This window comes from Nyctereutes procyonoides, unplaced genomic scaffold (genome assembly GCF_905146905.1).
Source record: "Nyctereutes procyonoides isolate TBG_1078 unplaced genomic scaffold, NYPRO_anot_genome, whole genome shotgun sequence".
NCBI classification, from domain to species: Eukaryota; Metazoa; Chordata; class Mammalia; order Carnivora; family Canidae; genus Nyctereutes; species Nyctereutes procyonoides.
Genome location: NW_026575020.1, coordinates 46446384 through 46470379, shown reverse-complemented (window position 1 = coordinate 46470379; position 23996 = coordinate 46446384). Strand labels below are relative to the sequence as shown.

General features: G+C 43.0%; 1 protein-coding gene and 2 non-coding genes across 4 annotated transcripts in view; 1 reads left to right on the top strand and 2 right to left on the bottom strand.

Moving 5' to 3' along the window:
* The window catches only part of TEX2 (testis expressed 2), a 100489-nt gene extending 85759 nt beyond the window's left edge, over window positions 1-14730 (top strand). For both annotated transcript variants that reach the window (XM_055319598.1, XM_055319606.1), the window contains 5 exons: window positions 1778-1910; window positions 7557-7682; window positions 9384-9593; window positions 11491-11611; window positions 13323-14730. In XM_055319598.1, coding sequence (XP_055175573.1) covers window positions 1778-1910; window positions 7557-7682; window positions 9384-9593; window positions 11491-11611; window positions 13323-13445 — 713 coding nt within the window. In that variant the 3' untranslated portion in view covers window positions 13446-14730. The remainder of the gene's footprint in view (window positions 1-1777; window positions 1911-7556; window positions 7683-9383; window positions 9594-11490; window positions 11612-13322) is intronic.
* A 1120-nt stretch (window positions 14731-15850) lies between these two features.
* LOC129518413 (small nucleolar RNA SNORA76) lies at window positions 15851-15984 on the bottom strand. The gene has a single exon (XR_008666190.1). It is a non-coding gene; the product is annotated as a small nucleolar RNA SNORA76 (small nucleolar RNA).
* A 199-nt stretch (window positions 15985-16183) lies between these two features.
* LOC129518323 (small nucleolar RNA SNORD104) lies at window positions 16184-16254 on the bottom strand. The gene has a single exon (XR_008666168.1). It is a non-coding gene; the product is annotated as a small nucleolar RNA SNORD104 (small nucleolar RNA).
* Window positions 16255-23996: the final 7742 nt, after the last annotated feature.

Here is a 23996-nt window from a genome sequence, read left to right as displayed (position 1 = left end):
CAGGGTGTAAGCCAGCAGTGCACTAAGCTGTATCCACACCTCCTCATAAAAAAACAGACAAAACCTTGTACTTTAAAAGAAGGAAAATTCTGGGTTGTCTTTATTATGACAATCTTCAAAGGCACCACATACACTATTAATATTTATTAGAAACCTGACCAGGATTTTCAGAAGTTATTTCTGAATACGTACAGCAGCCAGGTAGTTGGGGTCTATTGATTCTCAAGTTTAAAAAAAGGTCGACATATTATACAGCAATAAATACCTTCTTTATTGATGTTCTATCTATACTGAATTTAAAGCCTATTCATATGTGGCTTTTTGCCCTATTCCCTTTCCACTGGAAGTGATTAATGACTAAATGTCTTCATTAAAGCAGATGTACCCTTTGTTTCCAGTAACTACCTATGAAGAGCAAGCTAATTGATGATTTTTAACTGCTTAATGTAAGCAAGAAATAAAGCAGTTTTGTGAGTTGCTACAAACAAGACAGTCACAATTGACCTACATATCACCTAATGTCATTCATGGAAAACAATTACCTTTAATTATGATAAAAAGAATTTGTTGAAAACAAAATGGGAATTATTCTGCCTATAGGAGGAATTACACCATTAGTGCTTCTTGAGGTTAAGCAAAGCTTTTATCTAAAATGGTAGCCAAATAGGGGATAGATTATTTACTGTAATTGCTTGAAATGCTGCTGTGTGTCAGCGATGGTTTTAGATGAGTTTCCTGCTTCCTTTTAGATGTTGTCATGCATCTTATGAGGATCTATAAAGTGGATTAACATTTAAACACCCACTTGAACAATCACATTTTGACTGAAAGTCCATGAAGTGTCACAGAACCTTGAGTCTGAAAAATCACAGCGTAGCATGTTCTACCCCAAATCCTAGAATCCTTGTGTGGAAGGTCAGGAGATAATCTCTGATTGCATTTTGGACTTCTGGTCAGTGACTGCTTCTGTTGGTGGGCCATCCCACTGAAATTCCACAAAGTTGAAACCCTCTTAGATACAATTTCACTGATACTGGTGTCTTTTCTAAGGAACAGGGTTTTAAACTAAGGTACAAAGCAGTTATCCCACTTCATCTGGATAATTCTGGTGCTTGAACATTAATTCTTTTGTTTCCATTACTAACCAATTTCCAGAAAGAATAGGGTGCTAAAAATGTTTGTCCCTATCCCGATCCTACTGAGCTCAGTCTGAAACATTTCCTGTGCTCCACTCCCCCACCAACATGAGGTCATTTTAAGGCAGTGGTTCTCATGTGTGGCTTTAAAGAATAGCCCAGCATTCAGTGAGGTCTCCGCACCTCTCTTCTTCCTCATAACTGGCTGGGAATCAGCGACTTTGTCCTGGTTTTGCCCTGGGTCAAGCCATCCTCCTGTTGGGAGTGTATTTTCTTATTAAATGTGAGAAGACTGTGTCTCTCATGAATAAATAAATAAAATCGTTTTTAAAATTAAATAAATAAATGCGAGAAAAACCCAGAGAACAGGACCATTCCAGGACTGAGAGGTTGCACTGAGCTCACCATTTTAATGGATATTCACATGTTGGCAAAGTGACAAACACTTGAACCATTTCCAGGAGCTTTTCTTTACATGACCTCCTGTTGCATGCATTGATAGTACAGGCAATATAAATCTACAGGCTTTCAATGTGATACCTACTTCAGTACCTTACAATGTAAGTTTTTATATTGTCACTTATAGTCGTGTTATTTGCGGGGATGGGAACCTTCTGTTTTTTCACTATTTCTCTCTCCAGGACTGTGGATCGATTTGGAAATGTCCTACAATGGGTCCTTTCTGATGACTCTCGAGACCAAAATGAATTTGACCAAACTAGGTAAAGAGCCTCTTGTTGAAGCCCTGAAGGTTGGAGAAATTGGCAAAGAAGGGTAAGGGGCCATACAAATTTACTAACCCATCCCCGGGGAACCAACCTCTTCCTCTAGCCTTTGGGAAGCAACTTGGATGTGTAATAGCCTCGGATGTTGAGTGAGCTTCCATGCAAGTACTTCTGGACCACAGAGGATTTCAGGGAGGGATTCCCGACTTCCATTTCCCCAAGACTGGGAGTCCCCACCTCTGCTCAGCACCTTTTGGCCTCATTGCTGCCAGGGGGGGAAACAGAGCAATTATTCAGAAAGCATCATTGACTCAGACCAGTAGGGCAGGCTCATCTGCACAAGAAAATGCTCTGTGAAAAGAAAGAATCCTCATTCAGAAACTTCCTCTGTCAACTTGCAGCCACAAACAGCATTGTGTGGGAAGGCTAAAGTCCTGGGGGGCGGGGGGGGGGTTACATCTGCTTTAATCATAAAGTCTAAATTATTTCAATTGATCTTATAGCCAACAGGGTGCATCTAAAGTGTTTTGAGATGTATTTTCCTTAAATAATAAAATATTGATTTACTTAGTAAATTCCTCTTTGTAGAAGATATTGCATCTGCTGCCCACAGTTTGTCTGATTTAATAAATATTTCAAATTCGTGAGATAGGTAATGAAGGTTTATTTTTCCCCCCTTAGAGGCCTAGAATGGATAAGTTGGAACTTTAGTTTTCCATACACCTTAAAATACTCCTTTATATTATTGTTTTGACCAAACTAAAAATACTGATTAGAGTCTGCTCACATTTTTATCCTTTGGCATGGAATTAACAGTACAATGACAGAAAAACCCCACAAGGAGCCACCTTCGCAGGGTCTATATATAAGACACACAGACTCTTAGATTTTTGCTTAGTTATGCTGACCTAGTGCTTGTATTCATACATATGGTCATAGCAGATTGGCAGAGGGGGGGATGGTTAGACATTTGAGAATGTGCTTTTACTTAGATTATTCGGATTTCTCCCAGTTACTTAATGAAATGTTATTTTAACAATTGGAGAATTTCCCCACCTGTATGCAATCTAACCTGTATCTGTGCTGTTTTCCTTTCACTTTTCTGCTATTTGTTAAAATGTGTTTGGATTCGGCAATCTGTGGATTGTATTTTCTGGTGAGTGGTGTTTATCAACTCTCCATGTAGCATTTCATACCCTGTAGGTGCTGAGTCTTGTTTGGTCCCATGTGACGCCACTAGGAAGCTTGTCGTTTCATCATGTCCCTGAACATAAAGGCCCAGTTTGTAGACCTAAGAGGATTGAGGTCAGAGTACATAAGAGGCTTTCCTGGGAGGGAAAGTCTTGCCAACTTCCCTCATCTGAGTTGCTGGCGTTTTGATCTAGTTCTCTAATCAGACTCAATTTCCTGTGTCTGGACGCCCCCACCCCACTGCCATGCACAGCTGTGCATTAGCTGCCCAGCCTGTAAGACAAAGCACCATGGGCAGAAGCAGCCTTGAAAGTGAGTTAGTTCTAACTATACAGGAGAGGACAGAGCAAATGTCAGAAGTCTTGTGGAAGGAGTCCATTTTCAACAGCACAGGGTGACTGGACTCCTTAGAAAGGGGTGTCTTGGGTAGCAGACGGGGCCCCAACACAGCCAGGTCCCTGAGATCTTGGCCATTTAGGTGTGCCACATTCATGTGACTCTTTGGCACAATTTCAAGTTCATAAACCTTGGCTGATCAAAGAGGATGGGCATGTTTCTGAGTAAGCAGTACTTCTCCAGACTACATGAAAAAAAATCCTCTGCTTTTGGAATATGATGGTATATTTTGTAATATACTTCTGAAGTACCATTTTTGTCCTAGTAGAGCGGGTATAAAATGTTTTGCCTCTTCCTATGGTGTTACGTTATATGTTGATGGGTAATTGGCTGTCATTTAATTTTAAAAGCAAGGTACTTCATTTGAGAGAAAAAGGCCTAGAAAGATAGATCTTTAACTTTATATATATAAAGGACCCCTTTAGGAATTCAAGAGTTCTGGATCCTCCCTGAAAATGTCTATACCTGTACGGTTTTGACTCACAATTTTTGGGAGCACTGAGAGCCTCTGAAAGCCCATCCATAACTAAGAACCTAATCCCAGAAGAGATTCTAGAACCCACTTCTTCACTTCCTCAATCATGACCACATCAGAATCCCCCTAAGTCTAAATACTGAGAGACCGAAATTTCTTATTGGCAAATCTCACCAAAGTGGAGGCTGTGGCTGGGCCTCTGCTTTGTTTCATGGCTTTCTTTTCAGTCCCCTTCAAGTGTGCAAATGACTGTGGCCTGGGGAGTCTCTAGAAGAAGCTGCTCAACCTGTGAGAAGCCCCACTTATTGTTAGAAAGTTTGTTCATGTCCTCACATTATTATCCTGAGGATGATAGTGAGAAATGCCAATCTGTGTTGCTTTATTCTAGTGAAGTCCTTTCTCTGAAATGTGTCTTTATATCTGTAGACATTTTTCCTTTAGTCTCTATTTCCCAAATAGCCACCCTCTTACATATTGTAGTTCACATCACTGTGGGGCAATAAGGTGCTCAAAGTGGAATTCAGGTAGTAACTTTAGGAAGTGACTTGAAGAGGACCAGAGTGAGTCAGTAAGGGGAATTTTTTACAGGCTGGCTGCTCTCTAAAGGAACTGTGGCTTTGGAGGCACTTGGCCAGTTCATGTTCTTCCACTGCAGCCTGGAGCTGGTGGGACAGTCCCCATAGGGGGGCCCCTGTGACCTCTGAATTGGGTCCCTAGTCCACAGTATACTCCCAACCACCACAACCCTGAAGCTCCTGTGTTTTGTGAGCCAAGTGCCTGCAGCCCACACTGTAACTTGGTCTCGCTCTGTGGGTATACGCACATGCATGTCTGTGGCAGATGAATGGTGCCAATTTCACTCCCAAGAAAATGAATACATTCTCCTGTGTAGCCACCTCACTGTGCTGTTTAATCTAATTATGCATCCCTTTTTTTGGATTTTATTTATTCATGAGAGAGAGAGAGAGAGAGACAGAGACACAGGCAGAGGGAGAAGCAGGCTCCTTGCAGGGACCCTGATGTGGGACTCAATCCCGGGACTCTGGGATCACGCCCTGGGCTGAAGGCAGCACTAAACCGCTGAGCCACCAGGGCTGCGCTTAATTCACTTTTTCTTATTTATCTGACTCCAAGCTCATGTCCAAATAGATTTTTAGCGGAGGCAGCAAAACTAGAATTAGCCCTTTAAGGTGGCTCTTTGAAAGGATATCATACTCAGCTGGATTCTAAGATGCATTTTTAAAAATTAGGCTTATTATGTTCTAGCACACCTTATTTAAGAATGTGCAGTGTATTTTTCTCTGAAGTTCATACTGACATCATGATACCATAAAATGCATGTTCACTTATAAAACCGAGTAACAGCCAAACATTTAGTTACCCATTTAATTAGTTAAGTATTGGGTGCCACATAGAGGTACTGTTTGGTCAAAATCAGAATTTCATGTCACCTAATCTACTTTAACTGATACAGCATTGTCTAAATTATTAACTTCAGCTACAAAATTTATCCTGTTCTCTATCCTGCAGAGGATTAATTTGGGAACCTGAGAGCTCTCTGCAGTGCTCAGCCTTTGGCATCTTTTGCTTCAAGTCTGGAGGCTGCCAGATGACAAATACCAGTGGGGACAGGAGGGGATGGTGGCTCAGCAGGTTTCACTGCAGTCCCAGATCTCAAGGCAGCTTTTTTAGTGCTGCATGGATGGGGAGCAGGCTACCTGTGCAGTCAGGACACAGACTCCTCATCTGATAGCTCTAGGTCTGAGACCCAGGGAGCCTAGTCATTGTATTTATGGACAAGGAAAATGGATGTCTCAACTGGTTGTGTTGTCTCTGGGGATTTGCCTCCCCAACTTTCCTCATCTCAACACCCAATTTGGGCTTTCTTGGGAATAATATTTTGCTCTGCACATTTTATATAAAAGAAGATCTCTGTGAGGGCTGCCTAACCATGGAAAGCTCCGAAATGGCTTTGTGATCAATGAGCACCCATATACATTCCTGGACTAGCCAGGATTCTAATGGAAGGAGAAAGAATCATTTAGATGCTATCCCCATGCCCTTTTGTATCTGCAGGGGGAGTTTCCCTTTAACTGTACATGAAAGCCTGTTGGCTGAAACAGCTTGCTCTCATGTTTCAGAGCTGGGGTTGAGGAAGATCCGGGTGTCCTGCCAGGGAGGACACTGGTGGGGTCTACTTACAGTCAAGCTCCTGTTTCAGGGGTGGAGATTTCAGCCCCACCCTTCCAGGGCTGGGGCCTCTGCTGGGCCTTCAAGTCTGCCCTCCTGTGTGTACTCTGCCCTTGGGTGCCCTTGGTCCCCATTGGCCAAGGGATGGCTGCCCGATGTGAGATCAGAGGAAGACCTCAAAGGCATTGCACCTGTAAGGATAGGACCTAAGCTCCACTGCTCTCCTCTCTCCTGGTAATTTTGTCCTTATCAAAAATACAAGGCCTTGCCTCTGCTTTGTGACTATTTGGTTGCTTGGTGTGTTCAGAGACTACTTTGTCTCTTGTTCGCTTCATCCCAATTAAGTCTCTGAGGCTCAGGGATGGACCCTGCCTCTCTGCTTCTCTGAAGCAAAGCCACCATCCAGGAAGGAAATTGCCTTCTATGGGGCTGAAGCTCAGCCAAGAATCCTCCTCCCCTGTCCCATACCATTAGAGGGGCACTTGCCACTGCTGGTGATCTAGTAACCCCTATGCCTCTGGAAACTGAGTATTCAACCTGGGAAGATGAATGAGAGACTTTGCTTGTTGATGAGGCTTTGTATTACTTTATTTGTTGTTTGTTTGTTTTTTTTTAAGATTTATTTCTTTACTTATTCATGAGAGACAGAGAGAGGCAGAGACACAGGCAGAGGGAGAAGCAGGCTCCCTATGGGGAGCCCGATGTGCAACTGTATCCCAGGACCCTGGGATCATGACCTGAGCCAAAGGCAGATGCTCAACTGCTGAGCCACCTAGACATGCTTTTATTACTTTATTTTTAAAATGGTTTTTAAATTTGTATTTCTCCAGAAAACTTCCTGGGTTCTCCTGTCAGTTGATTCCCCGAGTCCCTTGAGATTTGTCATGTGTGATTGTTGGCTTTTTCTATGGCCTTTAGGGGCTAGGGCAGGTATGGGGTAACATGTAGTTTCACTAGAAAGGAGTCTCGAGTCAAAACTAATGTGGAGGTGAATAAGAAAGCATCATAGCTGTTAAAGTCAGCCAGAGTCCAGGGACTTGCCTGAACATCCCCGTCATGGGTGAGGGGAGGTCGTGTCGCCAACATAAGCTGTCACCTCACCCCTGCAACCATCATTCTTTCCATTCACCCTCCCACTTGGCTCCTGCTGCACTGTTGATGAGATCCCTGCATTTTGTGTGGACTGCATCACACTCCCACCACCTGTCCTCACGCATGCACAAAATAGAACTCTTGAGGTCCAAGTCCTCTGCACTGCTCATAGGGAACTTGGCACTGAAGAGCCTCCTGGGTAGCCTGACCAATCCGAGGACTCTTGGATTGGGCCTCTTCTTTTCTGGGCAGAGTGGGGAGACTGAGGACCTGTTAGCGGTGGAGCATGTGTGTTCTCTTTCTAAGCAGAGCCTGAAGGACAGGCTACGGTGGTGACTCTGCCCTGATCAGTTGCAGGCCCAGGGCGTACTGTCTGGCGGACAGCGATGAGGAGTCCTCCAGTGCTGGCTCCTCTGATGAAGACGACGCTCCAGAGCCCAGCGCAGGAGACAAACCACTTCTCCCGGGGGCTGAAGGGTGAGTGGATCCAGTTTCGAGGGTCTCCAGGGGTTGGGGTACCAAGTTGGCAGTGAGCTTTTTTCCCCCTCTTCCTGGTAATCTTTCTTCCTCCTTCACATCGAGTGAATGGTTTTTGCATTAAGAACCCAGAGTGGCTAGAAACTCCAGGCCCCACAGCCAAAAGATCCAAATAGCTTTCCTTAGCTAAGAAGGTCCCCATTTGGATGGCTTTCTTGGGCGATTGAAAAAAAGGTATTTTTTAAAGATTTTATTTAAATTCAAGTTCAGCATATATTGTATTATTAGTTTGAGTAGAATTTAGTGATGCATCACTTGAATATAAGAAAATTATGCACAGAGAATTGAAAGGCGAGCTTCTTGCGAGGGGCACAGCTTATACAACACCTCCCCCTGGTGCCGGGTGGAGAGCACTGCTCCCCTTCAGTCGGGTCACAATTATGCTGAGCTGCCTGCCAGTTCCTTCTAGCAAGGCTAGAACAGTCTAGTGATTTCTTTGGTGTGTTTTAAAGATGTGGGTCACTTAGCTGATCTTTTAGATCATGGCTTCATTTTCAGAGCTCCCTTTGACTGTTACGTGGACTCTGGAATAATCAGAGTGCTTAAGTAGCTTCTCTGTAAGGATCTGTTAGTTATTTAAGGTGAGTTGAAGAAACTAAGATTGTAAAGAAACCAGAGATTCAGAAGCACTTGTAAGAAAATATCAGCCTATTCACTTTTGAAATCCTACAGAATATGGAAAGAATCCAGACATTTGAGGAATTGATATCTAAAGTTTGCGGGGTTTTTTTTAATATATATTTTATTTATTTATTCATGAGAGACACACAGAGAGAGAGAGAGGCAGAGACACAGGCAGAGGGAGGAGCAGGCTCCATGCAGGGAGCCCCATGTGGGACTCGATCCCAGGTCTCCAGGATCACACCCTGGGCTGAAGGCGGCGCTAAACCGCTGAGCCACCCAGGCTGCCCATATGTGCGTTTTTTAAAAAACAAATATCTTCCCTTCTTAAGGCAGTCTTATGGTAACTATGACCTGATAGAAAAGCTTGCTTTCTTGGCCTGCTAGCATGCCAGCTTGATTAGCATTTTTCTTTAGAAAGAAATTCTAAGCCCTTTGAAAAGTAGTTGCCATTTAAAATTGATATATCACCTAAAAGGCAGTCAGTTAACTACTGTATTTTATGTCTCTGTTGATGCAGCATGATTTCCTTTTTGAAGTGTAGAGATGGGGAGATTCCTCTAAGAGGACACAGGATTTACAGTCACTAGCAGAGGGTTATTAAGGAGGATAGGTCTGATGTCTTCTCTGCACTGTGACAACTTTGTCTCTCCATGGTTCAAGACTTGGGCTCTGATCCCCATACCTTCTCTAAAGTAGTAGTTTCTCACTGAGAGGTTATTTTGTGCCCCTGCCGGCACCCCACCCCCACCCCCGGTGGACATTCAGCGATGTCTAGAGACCATTTTTTATTATCATGACTGGGGGAAGCCTGCTGTTAACATCTAGAAGGTTGAGGCTGCTAACCATCCTGCAGTGCCCAAGACAGACCCTACAGCAGAGAAATACTCAGTCCAAAATGTCAGTAATGCTTCGGTTGAAAAACTCTGGTCTAAAGTGAGGTGAACGAAGAGCCACAGAGTTTGTGTGTGTGGAGCAGCAAAGTTTATACTAACACCTGTCTGTGTCCCTCATTTAAAGGTATGTGGGAGGTCATCGAACAAGTAAGATTATGAGGTTTGTTGATAAGATTACCAAGTCAAAATACTTCCAAAAAGCAACTGAGACAGAGTTCATTAAGAAGAAGATTGAAGAAGTCTCCAATACACCCCTGCTGCTAACTGTGGAAGTACAAGAATGCAAAGGAACCCTGGCAGTCAACATTCCACCTCCGCCGACTGACCGGATATGGTGCGTACAGCCTGTTGTGTGGCTAGAAAGATCCCAGCATGCTTACCCTTGACATTATGGGAAGTACCTCCTCTTGGGCAGAAGCACTTTCACACGTTTTTTCATGGAACGTAATGTCTGTTGTAAATCCAACTCTATTTTCTTCTGTGAATGGTTCGTTCACATGTAAAGTGTTATCTTCATATGTTTCTCTTCTCGGTCTTCTAAAGCTGGCTCTTTCCACCATCTGTAAAGCTCTTATTCTCTGCCTGGCCTGGGGTGTAGCTGCTTCACCTGGTCGGTCCACATAGCATCCTGCAGAGATAGGTAGCACTGTTACCCCACCTTACAGAAGGGGTTCATGCATGCAGCAGAGCTCGTGGTGCTTAGGGAAGACTCCTTGGGTTAGACCTAGATGTTAAGGAGGCAGAGCTTATGCACTTGGTAATTGTGGTAGGAGGTCTGTCCAAGGAGTTGTCATTGAACTGGTGGTTCTCAACCCTGCCTGCATATCACAGTCACCTGGGGACTTGGTAAGAACAAAGATGCACCCAGTCCCCAGAATCCAGGGCCTGGGGGACAAAGCCAAGATTGAGAACCACTGAGCTAACCTGTTATTCATGGGTCCTGTAGAAGAAAATCACTATCTGTGAATTGAAGTTTAAAATTGGCATTCTAGGTCCTTTAAAATGTACATAAGTGTACACAGTGATTGCAGGAGGCCTCATTGTACCAGAAACACTACAATGATACGAAAAAGATAGTTCTGTTCTATCCTAGAGTGAAACTCCCATGCTAGTGCATATCCCTGGCATTAGGAAGGGTTTATAAGAATGATCAGAAGACAATTTTTGAATTGACTATTTGATGATGATATTGGTGTTTCCCAGTAAAAACTTTAAAATACCTTTATAGATTTTGTTGTGAGACAGTAATATTTTCATTGTAAAAAAAGTGGGAACAAATAAAAAAATATCAGTTACAGGTGCTACTGCTTAGTGGAAGAAAAGAAAAAAAATTTTTAAGATTGTATTTATTTGACAGAGAGCAAGAGAGCATAAGCAGGGGGAGTGGCAGAGGGAGGGAGAAGCAGGCTCACCACTGAGCAGGGGGCCCAAGTGGAAGATAAAATTAAAGGCTTCTGGGGTAGTACTACCCACTGCATTTGTTATTAATCCATAAAGTTAAGTATAGATATTGAGAGTATTTAAAATGCTTATAGCAATTTGACATTTTTGTTGTAATTTTTTAAAAATCGATCCATGACAGATGGACTAAAAACTTCTAGGTAGTTTGATAGCACACAGTCTCTTGTCTGGATCCTTTACCAGCTGAGTGTCAGTCTGCTCCATTAGGAAGCCTTAACAAGCATGCCGTGGAGTGTGGAACGTAAAAGCAGGTTATAGAATATTCTCTATTTACGTAGGAGTATGGGGGAAATTGACCCCACTTCTCTCAGTAGTCTTTCTCTCAGTGTCTTGGGGGTAAGATTCAGAGAGGCAGTATCTTTCCCTTTATGCTTTATACACATGTATATTTTGGGTTTTGTAGTGTATGTACACTACCTTTATTGAAAAAGAAACAAGATAGATCCTTGCTGTTTCAGGAAAAACAAAAAACCAGAAACCAGTGCCCAGGTCACAGACTTTTCCAGTGGTGCTTCCTGACTTTACCATTTTGTCAGGACTGTTGTCAGATCATCACAGTCCTACACATGGCCCGGGGATGTGGGAGCTCACAATTTGCGTTGGCTGCTTTGCATCATTTTTAGAGGGGATCTTCAGAGTAAGAGAACAATTATAATAGGGATAAAGCCCTGGGCAAATGAACTAGGTCTGCTATTGGTACTTGTGTCCTTCCTTTCTTTGCATCTAAACATCTAAATGTAATGGTTTTTACTACTTGTCGTCTTCAAAAGGTACGGTTTCCGGAAGCCACCATATGTAGAGCTGAAAGCTCGGCCAAAACTTGGAGAGAGAGAAGTGACTTTAGTTCATGTGACAGACTGGATAGAGAAGAAACTGGAACAAGAGTTTCAGGTAAACATGTGGTGTTTGTTTGGTGTGCGTTTCACCTGAGTCTCAAAGCTCAGAGCAGAACAGAGGTTCTGAAGTTCATTTGGGTCAGGATCTTCTTTTGAGAAGCTAATGAAAGCTTTGGACCTTCATCCTAGGAAAGTACCTGTCATGATCGAACAGGCATAACATTTTAGGTCCAGTTTCAGAAATCCTGAACCTTATCCACAGAACCCTGTTAAGTAATTCAGAGGAAACCCAAAAGGTGGGTCACTAAGCCAGAACTCATTCTCCATGTCTGCCTTGTTTTCTGTCACCAGAGCTAAAAGCAATGTAGTCGAGGCCCTGGGATGACTACTTCTACCAAATTTTTATCACATTCGAGGCACAGTTGTGTTTTGAGGTTTTATGGATTGGCAAACAATTTACTTCATAATGCATTTCACCTTTTGAAGGAGACTCATATTTCTGCCATGGTATACTTTGAGCTATTGCCTTTAAAAGTTTATATTTATAAATAAAAGCTTATATTTAAAGGCTATGGATTAACGTTAACTGAAAACCAGTTTCTGTAAAGTTTAGTAATATCACCAAGTAGAAAAGTAATTTGAACCTAGTGAGGGGAAAGACAACCTTTAGTTTTTTCCTTTTCCTAGGTCCTATAATAGGAATTAGAGGAGGCCATTTCCTTCAGGGGTATTGAGGTACAAGGAGCTAAAAGACAAGACAAAGGGACAGAGGTTGGCACCTGCTTTTTGTTTGAAGATTTATTTATTGGGGGGAGGGGAGAGAGAATCTCAGGCAGAATCCCTGCTGAGAACGGAGCTTGAAGTCCAACTCAAAGCTCCATCTCACAACCCTGAGATCACGACCTGAGCCCAAATTGAGTTGGACACCCAATTGATTGAGCTACCCAGGCTTCCGGAAGCCACCATATGTATTTTGCGCCTGGTATTTTGAGGCAAGTTGGGAAGTTGATGGATAATTGCTACCACTTCCCATAGCCACCTTTTTTTGCTTTCATATATGCTTTCGTAAGAGGGTATTACTGGAGACTTCATGAGTGCATTGCCAAAATTCACTTCTGTAAAATTAGTTTATAAGCAGGATAGGCAAAGCACCATTACTATCAATCACTATTCTTCTTCGTGTGTTCATTAGAGTAGGATTTCCTTCTTATATAGCTGTCTGGTTCGGGGGTGAAAAAAATTAGCTTACATTTTGTTGCTAAGATTTAAATGAATAAATTCACTTGGAATATGTGTTCTGGACATAGTATTTGGAAATACCATGAGCAGGTTAAGCCAGTTCTGTTAAAGTAATGGTGTTGGTGTTGAAGGTTGAATTCATGAGTAATGTCGCTATATGTCATGAAATCAAAGGCGCTTCTGCCTCAGAGCTGACTTACTGGGTTCTTGTATTCATGTGCTGATGTGATTCAACTCTTTAAATGTGACAGGAGCTAGCTTAGAATGTATGTGAAAAGCTGTTTCAGGGGATCCCTGGGTGGCGCAGCGTTTGGCGCCTGCCTTTGGCCCAGGGCGCGATCCTGGAGACCCGGGATTATTCCCCACGTCGGGCTCCCGGTGCATGGAGCCTGCTTTTCCCTCTGCCTATGTCTCTGCCTCTCTCTCTGTGACTATCATAAAAAAAAAAAAAGAAAGAAAAGCTGTTTCATAGGTACTTTTAAAACTTATTTAAAAGCCTTCTTCTACATGGCTCTTTCTTCCTACAGAAAGTCTTTGTCATGCCAAACATGGATGATGTTTATATCCCTATAATGCACTCAGCCATGGACCCTCGCTCCGCCTCCTGCCTCCTCAAAGACTCACTGGTGGAGGCTGCTGATCAGCTGTGATGGGTGAAGATCCGACCTTCCCAGTATTAGATCTAGCTCAAGGTGTGGAGTTCTTGGCTGCCATCCGTGCTGTAGCACTGGCCCCTCCTCGTGCCACAGCTTCTGCCCTCTGCCTGCTGGTGCCCATTCCACTGTGACGTGTCGTCATTCCACGCATCTGGGAACTGGGGCCCAAAATGCCTTCCTGCAAAGCTTTGACTCAGCAAAGAAGACTGTGGAAGAGTCACCACAGTGGATCTGGAGGTTACAGATGACTCACACCATGGCTTTTTTGAGTCCACCGGTTTTTGTGGCAGCCAAAGAGCACAGTAAGAGCAAAGCTACACAGCTGGAAGGCTTTCCCCTTGCCTCAACTCCAAAGCTTTTCCTCAGGCGGCCAGTGCACAATGGAACGTTTCCTCCTACAGTTTGTAGGTGATACAGCCCTCCATACTTCGAGAATGTCAATTCAGGAATGTGTGGAGGGTGGGGAGTGGAATTTTGTGTGAACCATTTCATGGATGATAAAGAGGTATGCATAGCAACTTTTTTCCTATTGTGCATTTTGGAAGTAGCCATAGAACATACACACACTAACATACTATCAGCTCGAGTGGGGACAGTGGGATTTATGTGAACATTAGGCAAAGCCATGAGATCAAACCATCCAAAGCCTTCTACCAATGAGGTACAATCACCTGGTTTCTAATCCCAAATGTTTTCCTGAGACGCGAGCATATGTGAAAATGTCAAATACTGCAGCACATAATGGATTGAGGTGGGAGCAGAAAGCCAGAGCCATATCTTTCTATCTGGCACTTCCTGTGTGCTCTGTGCTTTATATAGGCATCTAAAATGCTTTGTTAATCTGATTTGTATTTTGAGGTTGCGGGCAGTTTCCTCCTCTGACAGCCAAAACAGAACTCTATCACCTTTGAGAGTCACGACCAAGTTCGCTCAACATTAAACACTACGTTATCTCAAAATTCATGTGACCTTTCTTTAATGTTGCCAACTTTATTTTGTGCGTTTGTGTCAGAATCTTTAGTTTATAAGTTTGGGGCTCCCTAGTTATGTAATTTGCTTTGAGAAGTACTCTTTAAACACAACTTTTTATTGTTTAAAGCTGCATTCAACATCAGAACTACCGTGGATAACTTTTGATAACATCTGTGGACAAAGCTAATAGTGGTTTTTTAAACAGCACCTTGCCTGAACACGACTTTAAAGAAACTAATATATTGAAAAAGTATATTTGAACCCTTGATTAATTTAATTGCACCATTAAAACATTTGACTTAAATTATTTGATCATTCCAGTTGGTGTACTGTTTTCTAATTTCTCAATGTGTAGGCCAATTTGCCTGTCAGTCCGCATGTCTTGTTCACTGGTCTATAACTTTTGTGCAATAACTAAAGGCAAAGGACTAGATGCACTACTGTGTAAAGAGATTACACATGACTACCCTATTGCACTTAAATAGTATGTGGGGATTTACAATCGCTTGCATTGTTTCACAAAATAAATATCTCAATGTCAAATACTAGATAAGCATCTAAGTTATTTTTGCTGAATCCTCCTTTTTAGATAACTAGGGAGAGGATAAACAAGGTGTACTGATCACTTGGGCACTCAAGCTGCCAAAGCAGCTTCCATTTCCTGGGTGATCACCACATGGGTTTTCTAATATTAGGAGGTAGGTGTGATCTTCAAAGGATTTTAAAAACCTGAGGGCGACCGTCTTGTTTCTGTGCTGGATTTTACACCCTCAATAGCCTAGTAATCCTGTTAACTTCGGATGCCCCAGTTATTACATGCCAAAGCAGGTTAAAACACTGCACTTGGGCATCCTTGCCCTTCAACAGAGCTGCCTGGTACTCAAAGTTGCATATTTCACCCAAACCCAGATGAGACCACCACCAATCATCCGGACCGGGAAGGACTGTGCATTTATTTAGGTACCTGATGTGCCCCGCAATGCATAAAATCTACTTCATCTGAACTACCTTGTTTAGGCTAACTGGGCTAAACTGCAAAGCTTTTATTCCCATGCTTGGCACAGTATCCAAGTAAGCAGTTGACCCTAAATGGTAGTTTCTCGAAGTGGGTCGCTGCTACACCTTAACCAGGTAAGGTAACTTACTGGAAGCATTCAAGACTGAAACCAGTTCCCGTCAAGTGTACAGCGGCCCTTCCAGCTGCTCACGGACAGCACCCCCCCCCTCCAGAGGCCACCCACGCCGCGGTTAGCCTGCAGGTCTCGAAGACCACGGAGGTCAGGACTTCCAGGAAACGTGCAGGGCCCTGAGTACCGGGGCCTAGAGGATCGCCGCGTCTGCCCAGGGCGTTTCAGCCTCGGCTTCAAGGGCTGAGGCTGGAGTCGCAGATCGCCCCCGCCCCACGCTCCCGTCCCCTGCAGGTGCCGCCGTGTCGCTCGCGGTTAAAAGGGCCGCCGGCGGGGAAACCGGGCGGCCCCAGTTATGCGCAAGCGCGTGCTCTGGCGCTGCAGCCTGACCCCCGGCGCCACGCGCAGGCGCGGCGGGGGCTCAAAGGCAGCGCGTCGGGACGACGAAGACGCTTAACACCAGCGCTGGATCAAACCATTTTATTGCGGTGCTTCAGGGTAAAGGTGGGAGGGGAGGAGGGCAGGAAGCTCCGACGTCCTCGGCCCAGCCGGAACCTGCAAGAACGAGAGCGGTGGTTAGCGGCTGCGCGCCCGCGGGCCTGCTCGTCTCCTGCCCACCGCCGCGGAGGCCCGACTCAGACTGTAGTTCGCATCACCCGCGTCAGCAGTCTAACACGTGCATTTTTCTGGAATGTCATCACTGCAGGCCACCCCCCGCGACCCACCAGGCTGCGGGCCGGCCCGCCGGGGCCCAACACACACACACCTGGCCGGTCCAGCGTCACAGTCCCCGAAAGACCGAGCGCCGGCGTCTGGCTTCTACTTAAAGGAACTGACAGGAGGCGGTTGGGCGGGATTTACCGGCACTAGCCAATAGCAAGCCAGACTTCCGGTCACGTGCTGGTAAAGGGGCCTCAGGAGAGGCTGTCCTCGCTGAGTCCTCCAGAGTGTAGAGTGGTCACATGCCAACCATAGAGACGGGCGTGAAAGAAGGGCCGCAAGGCGCGCCGTGTCCTAAATTGTGGATTTCTTTCCGTGCGTAAATCGGGTGCTCGTAATTAGCGTGCCTCTGTACAGTGCACCAAAGGGGAGTTTGCAAACGGGACGCAGCTGGCGCTCACTTGTTTGAGATGTTCCGTGCCAGGAGCTAGGCGAGGAGCTGAGCGTATCTAGGTGGCAGCCTCACCTCGTTCCTGAATTGAAAACCTGTTTGGGTAAAAAAAGAGCCTGTTTTTGAAAGTAGAGAATGTGCAACCAAATCCTGTCTTTGTGACGAATTTGTGATACGATCCTCAGTTTGAGGAAAATGATATCAAAAAAAGTTATGACGATTAAATAACGTCAGTTGCCTGGTGCCTACTGAGTGGTGTAAACAGTTGTGTTTATCTTTTTTAAAGGTTATTTACTTATTTGACAAGAGTACAAGTAGGGGGGAGCAGCAGGCCGAGGGAGAGGAGAAGAAGCGGACTCCCCTGCTGAGCAGGGAGCACAATGCTGGGCTGGAACCCAGGACCCTGGGATCATGACCTGAGCCAACGGCAGCCACTGAGCCACCCAGGTGCCCCCAAATTATTTTTAAAAGATTTTATTTATTTATTCACGAGAGCCACACAGAGAGACAGAGACATAGGCCGAGGGAGAAGCAGGCCCCTGCGGGGAACCTGATGTGGGCCCGATGGCAGAACCTGGGGATTTCGGCCTGAGCCAAAGGCAGATGCTCAACCACGGAGCCACCGGGGGGGGGGGCCCAGAGAGAGAATCTTAAGGCAGAGTCTACACTCAGCACGGAGCCCAGCGTGGGACTGGAACTCGTGACCCTGAAATCATGACCTGAGCTGAACTCAAGAGTTGGCTCCTTAACCGACTGAGCCACCCAGGTGCCCCTGAATAATTGTTTTTAGAGGACTGCTGCGGGATCCGTGGGTGGCTCAGCGGTTTAGTGCCGCCTTCAGCCCAGGGCGTGATCCTGGAGACCTGGGATCGAGTCCCACGTCGGGCTCCCTGCATGGGGCCTGCTTCTCCCCCTGCCTTGTGTTGTCTGCCTCTCTCTGTCTACCATGAATAAATAAATTAAATATTAAAAAAAAAAAATAAAGGACTGCCGTGATGTGGGAAGCTTATGTGAGTGCAGTGCTTTAATAAATGCTAAAATACCCTATTGTGGAAGCACCAAGGAGAGAATGGCTAACTTTGGGAAGGTGAAAAGTACTTCCAAGTACTGAATTCATATTGAAAGCCAGGCACACTCTTCACCACCCTTCAACAAGGAAGGGGATGAGGGGCACCCACCACCAGGCAGTGGAAAATTTTTGACTCAATTATGACTCTTCCAAAGCTTAATTAACTAGTGGTAGCTGACTGTTGACCAGAAGCTTTATGGATAACATAAATAGCCCGTGAACAGATATTCTGTGCATTGCATGTATTATATGCTACATTCTTACAGTAAAGTAGGAGAAAAAATGTTATTAAGAAAATCATAAAGGAGGGGCACCTGGGTGGCTGAGCGGGTTAAGCATCTGAGTCTTGATCTCAGGGTGCTAAGATCAGCCTCACATGGGGCTCTCACTGGGTGTGGAGCCTGCTTGAGATGCTCTCTGCTCTCTCTGCTCCCTCTGCTCCTCCCCCTGCTCATGGACACTCTCTCCCTCTCTTCTTCCTAAGCTCCTAAAGGAAGAAAAAATACATTTGCAGTGCTATACGGTATGTATTGGAAAAAAAAGTGGACCCCTGCAATTCAAACCCATGTTATTCAAGGGTCAACTGTGATGGCAAATGATATGGCCCCGCCCTGTAAGAGCTTGATTTACCCAGAGAGAGAACCGCAACTGGACTGTCACAATATTTGGCTTTCTTTATTTCCTCAATGTTCTCTTTGGGAAATATTTTCCTTTTTTCCTCCTAATTTAATAAAGAAAATGTAATAAGAAAAGCATTTCAACCTGAGCTTGTAGTTGAATAGTGCTCTTATTTTCATTATTTTCTACACAGTCTTCGGTTAAATTTAAAAATTACTCAAGGGATCCCTGGGCGGCGCAGCGGTTTGGCGCCTGCCTTTGGCCCAGGGCGCGATCCTGGAGACCCTGGATCGAATCCCACGTCGGGCTCCCGGTGCATGGGACCTGCTTCTCCCTCTGCCTATGTCTCTGCCTCTCTCTCTCTCTCTGTGTGACTATCATAAAATAAAAAAATTAAAAAATTAAAAAAAAAAAGAACATAGCTTTAAAAAAAAAAATTACTCAAAAAAGTTTTTAAAGGGATGCCTGGGTGGCTCAACGGTGGATCGCCTGCCTTTGGCCCAGGGTGTGATCCTGGAGTCCTGGGATCAAGTCCCACATCGGGCTCCCTGCATGGAGCCTGCTTCTCCCTCTGCCTGTGTCTCTGCTTCTCTCTATTTCTCTCATGAATAAATAAATAAAATCTTTAATAAAATTTTAAAAATTTTAATTCCTCTATGACCCAAAGTAATTATTATTTTGACAAATGGTTTTATGACCTCTATGCAATCATTTTTATTGCTACTTAAATTTTTGTTATTATTTTCTATATTTATTACATTATGGTACAGTTTCTACATTAGGAAAAGAATACAACTTTTCTTTGTGGCCTAGAATATGATCTATTTTTATAAGTGTTCCAGAGATTCTCAGGGCACTGAGTAGCACAGTCAGTTAAGCATTTGACGACTCTTGGTTTCAGCTCAAGGTCATGATCTCAGGGTCATGAGATCCAGCCCCAAGAAGGGTTCCAAGCTCAGCATAGAGTCTGCTTGAGATTCTCTCTCCATCTTTCCCTCTCCCTACCCTTCTGCCTACCCACACCCCTCCCCGCCCCCCACGCCCTCTGTCACTCCCTTCATCCCTGCCAGAGTGCACTCTTTCTCTCAAATAAATAAACAAAATTTTAAATAAATAGGGATGCTTCAGTGGCTCAGCGATTGGGTGTCTGCCTTCAGCTCAGGGCATGATCCTGGAGTCCCAGGATCGAGTCTCACATCGGACTCCCTGCATGGAGCCTGCTTCTCCCTTTGCTTATGTGTCTGCTTCTCTCTATTTCTCTCATGAATAAATAAAACCTTTAAAAAATATTTTTAAATAAATAAATATTCCATGGACTCTTGGAATGGAGATGTTTTCACTATCATGTACATTGACATGAAGTATTTATTAATTCAACCTTAATTGTGTTGTAATCATATTGTCCAAACATCTATCTATTTTATTGTTGATCTGGAGGGTATATGTACTGTCATTGACTGTGATTTGTTAAGATTATGTTTCAAGTGTGAAATGCTGGGGAGGATGCAAAGCAACAAGAATTTTGCTCCATTATTATTTGGGAATGCAAAATAGTACATACATTTTGGAAAAGAATTTGTACAGTTTCTCATAAAGTCAACCTACCCAAGACAAATAAAATTTTATGTTTACACACAATCCCTATACACAAATATTTATAACATTATTCATAATGCTTCCAAAGTGGAACTACTCAAAAGCCCTTCATTGGGTGAATCTTAAGCAATATTGTGGTACATCCATACAATTGAATGTTATCGGGCCATAAAACAGAATGAATTATTGATACATGCAACACTTGGAAGTATCTCAGAGGCATGCTGCGCGAAAGGGGCCAGACTCAAAAGATGATATGATTCTATTTATATGATATTCTAGAAAAAGAAGACTATGGGGGCGGTGTGCCTGGGTGTCTCATTCAGGTAAACATCTGCCTTTGACTCAGGTCATGATCCCAGGGTCCTGGGATGGATACCTGAGTCAGGCTCCCTTGCACAATGGGGAGTCTGCTTCTCTCCCTCTGCTGCTCCCTCTGCTTATACTCTCACACACACTCTCTCTCAAATAAATAAAATCATTTTAAAAATAGAGAATAGGAACTGAAACAGATGAAAGATTTTTCCAGGAATTGGAAGTGCAGGTGCATTTGACTACAAAGGTGCAGCAGGAGTGCATTTTTGAGGGTGATACAACTGTTCTGTATCTTGATCATGGTGGTTACATGACTTTATGTATTTATCAAAATTCATAGAACTATACCCCCACAAGGTTTCACTTTACAGTGTGACATTTAAAAATTAAAAATTAAAAAATTATGCTTCAGTCATTTTCCTTGATGACTTCTATTATTTGCTTTGTATATTTTGAGGCTATGTTATTTATCTCATTGCACTTTGTGGCTGATGATAGTCTGTCATGGATTACGTGTATCTATAAATATATAAATATACATAACACTCCTATTTTTTGCCTTTAGTTCTATTTTGTCTTATATTAACACTGCTACTTGTGTCTTCTTCTTGTTTGTATTTGCTGATATAACTTTGCCCATCCTTTTATTTTTAACCTTTCTGTGTTATTTTATTTTCAGTGTGTCCTTTGTATGAGGTACATGGTTGGCTTATCATGGTTAACCCAATGTGACAATATTTACCTTTTAAGATTTTTAGTATGAAATGTCTCTGCATACAAAAGAGCATATATAACATATGTGTGGTTTGGAGATTATTAACAAATTGAACATTCATATACTCACCACTTTTAGAAAAATAGCATCATCGATAGCTTTATTTATTTATTTATTTATTTATTTATTATCAATACTTTAAAGCTCACTCTGCCCTTTCTCATTCCATTTCCCTCGCACACTCTCAGAGGAAACTACCATCCTGAATTTGGAGTTTGTCTTGTTTCCTTTTTTTTTCTTCATATATTTATATATTATTTAATTTTGCTTGATCTTGAGCTTTATAGAAATAGAATATATATGTATCTTCTATGACTTACTATATTTATTGCTTAATATTGGTGACATTCACATTGTATATATGCAGTCAGTAATTGTAGTAATGCAACCAGGTTCACTTCTGTGTAGCATCTCAGTACACAATTACATTGCACTTTACACATCTCTTTATGTTGGATGTTTAAAATAGCTACAGCTTTCATTATTGCAAATGAATCTGCTCTGAACATTCTTGTGTGTGTGCACAAAAAAATTCCTTTGGGTAGATATATAGAAGCACAATTGCTGGGTGGTAAGGTAGGCACATTTCCAACTTTCTAAATCATAACAAATATCTTTCCAAAGTGGATGCTCCACTTTGCATTGTGGCATTGGCCTACATCCTCACCAATTCGTGATATTGTCAGACTTTTCATACATGAATATAAAATGGTATCTCATTGTAGTTAACTTTTTAACGCACTTAATATATTTTTATACGACCATTGACCAATCAGCTGACAGATTTTCTCTTCTGTTGTTGCTCTTTTAAAATTGAACTTTATAAAAAAATAAAAAATAAAATTCAACTTTAGAGCTCCAGGGTGGCTCAGATGGTTAAGCATCTGCCTTCAGCCCAGGTCATGATCTTGGGGTCCTGGGATAGAGCTCTGAGGGGATCCAGGGAGCACCCAGCAGGGAGCCTGCTTCTTTCTCCTCTTATGCTCTCTCAAATAAGTAAATAAAAAATCGGGATCCCTGGGTGGCGCAGCGGTTTGGTGCCTGCCTTTGGCCCAGGGCGCGATCCTGGAGATCCGGGATCGAATCCCACGTCAGGCTCCCGGTGCATGGAGTCTGCTTCTCCCTCTGCCTGTGTCTCTGCCTCTCTCTCTCTCTGTATGACTATCGTAAATAAATTAAAAAAAAAAAATTAAAAAAAAAAAAGTAAATAAAAAATCTTTTAAAAATAAAATAAAATTCAACTTAATATAGAATAAAAGGGACCTATATTAAGTGTCTGTTTCTCTGGTTTTTGTTTTTACAAATAGGCACATTTGCATGACCTTCCCCACAATCAAGACACAGAAAATTCTCATCGCTCCAAAATGCTTCTTTCCTGCTTCTTTGTAGTCAGTGCTCGCCCCTTCAATCACCAACTCAGGCAACCACTAGTCCATGTTCTGTTATTACAGAATGCTTTTGCCTGTTTTAGATTTTCTTGTAAAAGATTCATGCAAAAAAAAAAAAAAGATTCATGCAATTGGTACTTTTGTGTCTGACTTCTGTCACTTAAACTAATATTTTTCATATTCATCCATGTTATTGTATCAGTAATCCATTCCTTTATGTTGCTGAGTAGGATTTCATTCTATGAATATGCCAGTTTGTTTTTCCATTCACATGTTTACAGATTTTGGGTTGTTTCCGGTTTGGGGCTATTATGGATAAAGCTATTAGGAACATCAGTGTAGAAGTCTTTTTATGGACATTTGCTTTCCTTTTAGGAGTGGAATTACTAGATCATGTGATAAGCATATATCGTTAACCTTATGAGAAACTGCCAATCTATTTTCCATTTTACATGCCCACCAGCAACGTATGAGAGTTCTAGTTACTTCAAATCCTAGTTATTGTCACTCATTCTAATGTTAGCCATTTTAGTAGAAATGTGATAATTCACGGTGGTTTTAATTTACACTTTTCTTTTTAAAAACTTTTTTAAGATTTTATTTATTTGAGAGGCAGAGAGAGAGAGAGCACATGTGCAGAGGGGCAAGGGGAGGGGCAGAGGGAGAAGCCAACTCCCTGCTAAGCAGGGAAACTGATGCAGGGCTTGATCCCAAACCCCTGAGATCATGACCTGAGGCGAAGGCAGCCGCTTAACCCGGACTGAGCCACCCAGGTGCCCCTCATTTACATTTTTCTGATGACCAAAGATGTTGAACCTCTTTTCACATGACCATTACTATACCTCTTTTTATAAAGTGTTCAGATCTTTTGCCCACTTCTAAAATTGTTTTCTTACTAATGAATTATATGAATTCTTTAAATCCTTTTTCATATCTATGTGTTGTGAATATTTTGCCTTTTTATTTTCCTGTCTTTCAAGGAGGAGGCATTTTAAATTTTAATGAAATCCAATTTATTGATGGGTTTAAAGCAAGACAGTGACAGTCTGGTGGAGTTCAGCTCCTTGTGACATCTCACAATCCAGATTTATCTCCCCTCTTGAGAATAACATGAGCTACTAATAAGGGAGTGCTTACCACAGGCAGGGCTTGACATTTTAACTCTAATTCTTGGGACAGTCCTAAAAGGTAGGGAATGCTATTTCTGGTCTTTAGCTCTAAGTCCCAGGACAATCAGAACCAGGGCTCAGAGAGATTAAGTAATTTGTTTATATTTGCATAATTAATAGATGGCCAGGCAGAGCTGGGATTTGAACTCATAACAATTTGATTTTTTAAAAATATTTTATTTATTTATGAGAGACGGAGAGAAAGAGAGGGAGGCAGAGACATAGGCAGAGGGAGAAGCAGGCTCCATGCAGGGAGTTCGACGTGGGACTTGATCCTGGGAATCCAGGATCACACCCTGGGCCAAAGGCAGATGCTCAACCACTGAGCCACCCAGGCGTCCCATAACAATTTGATTTTAAAGCTTATGCTCCTTGATCACTACACCATGCACCCTCCTAAGGGCA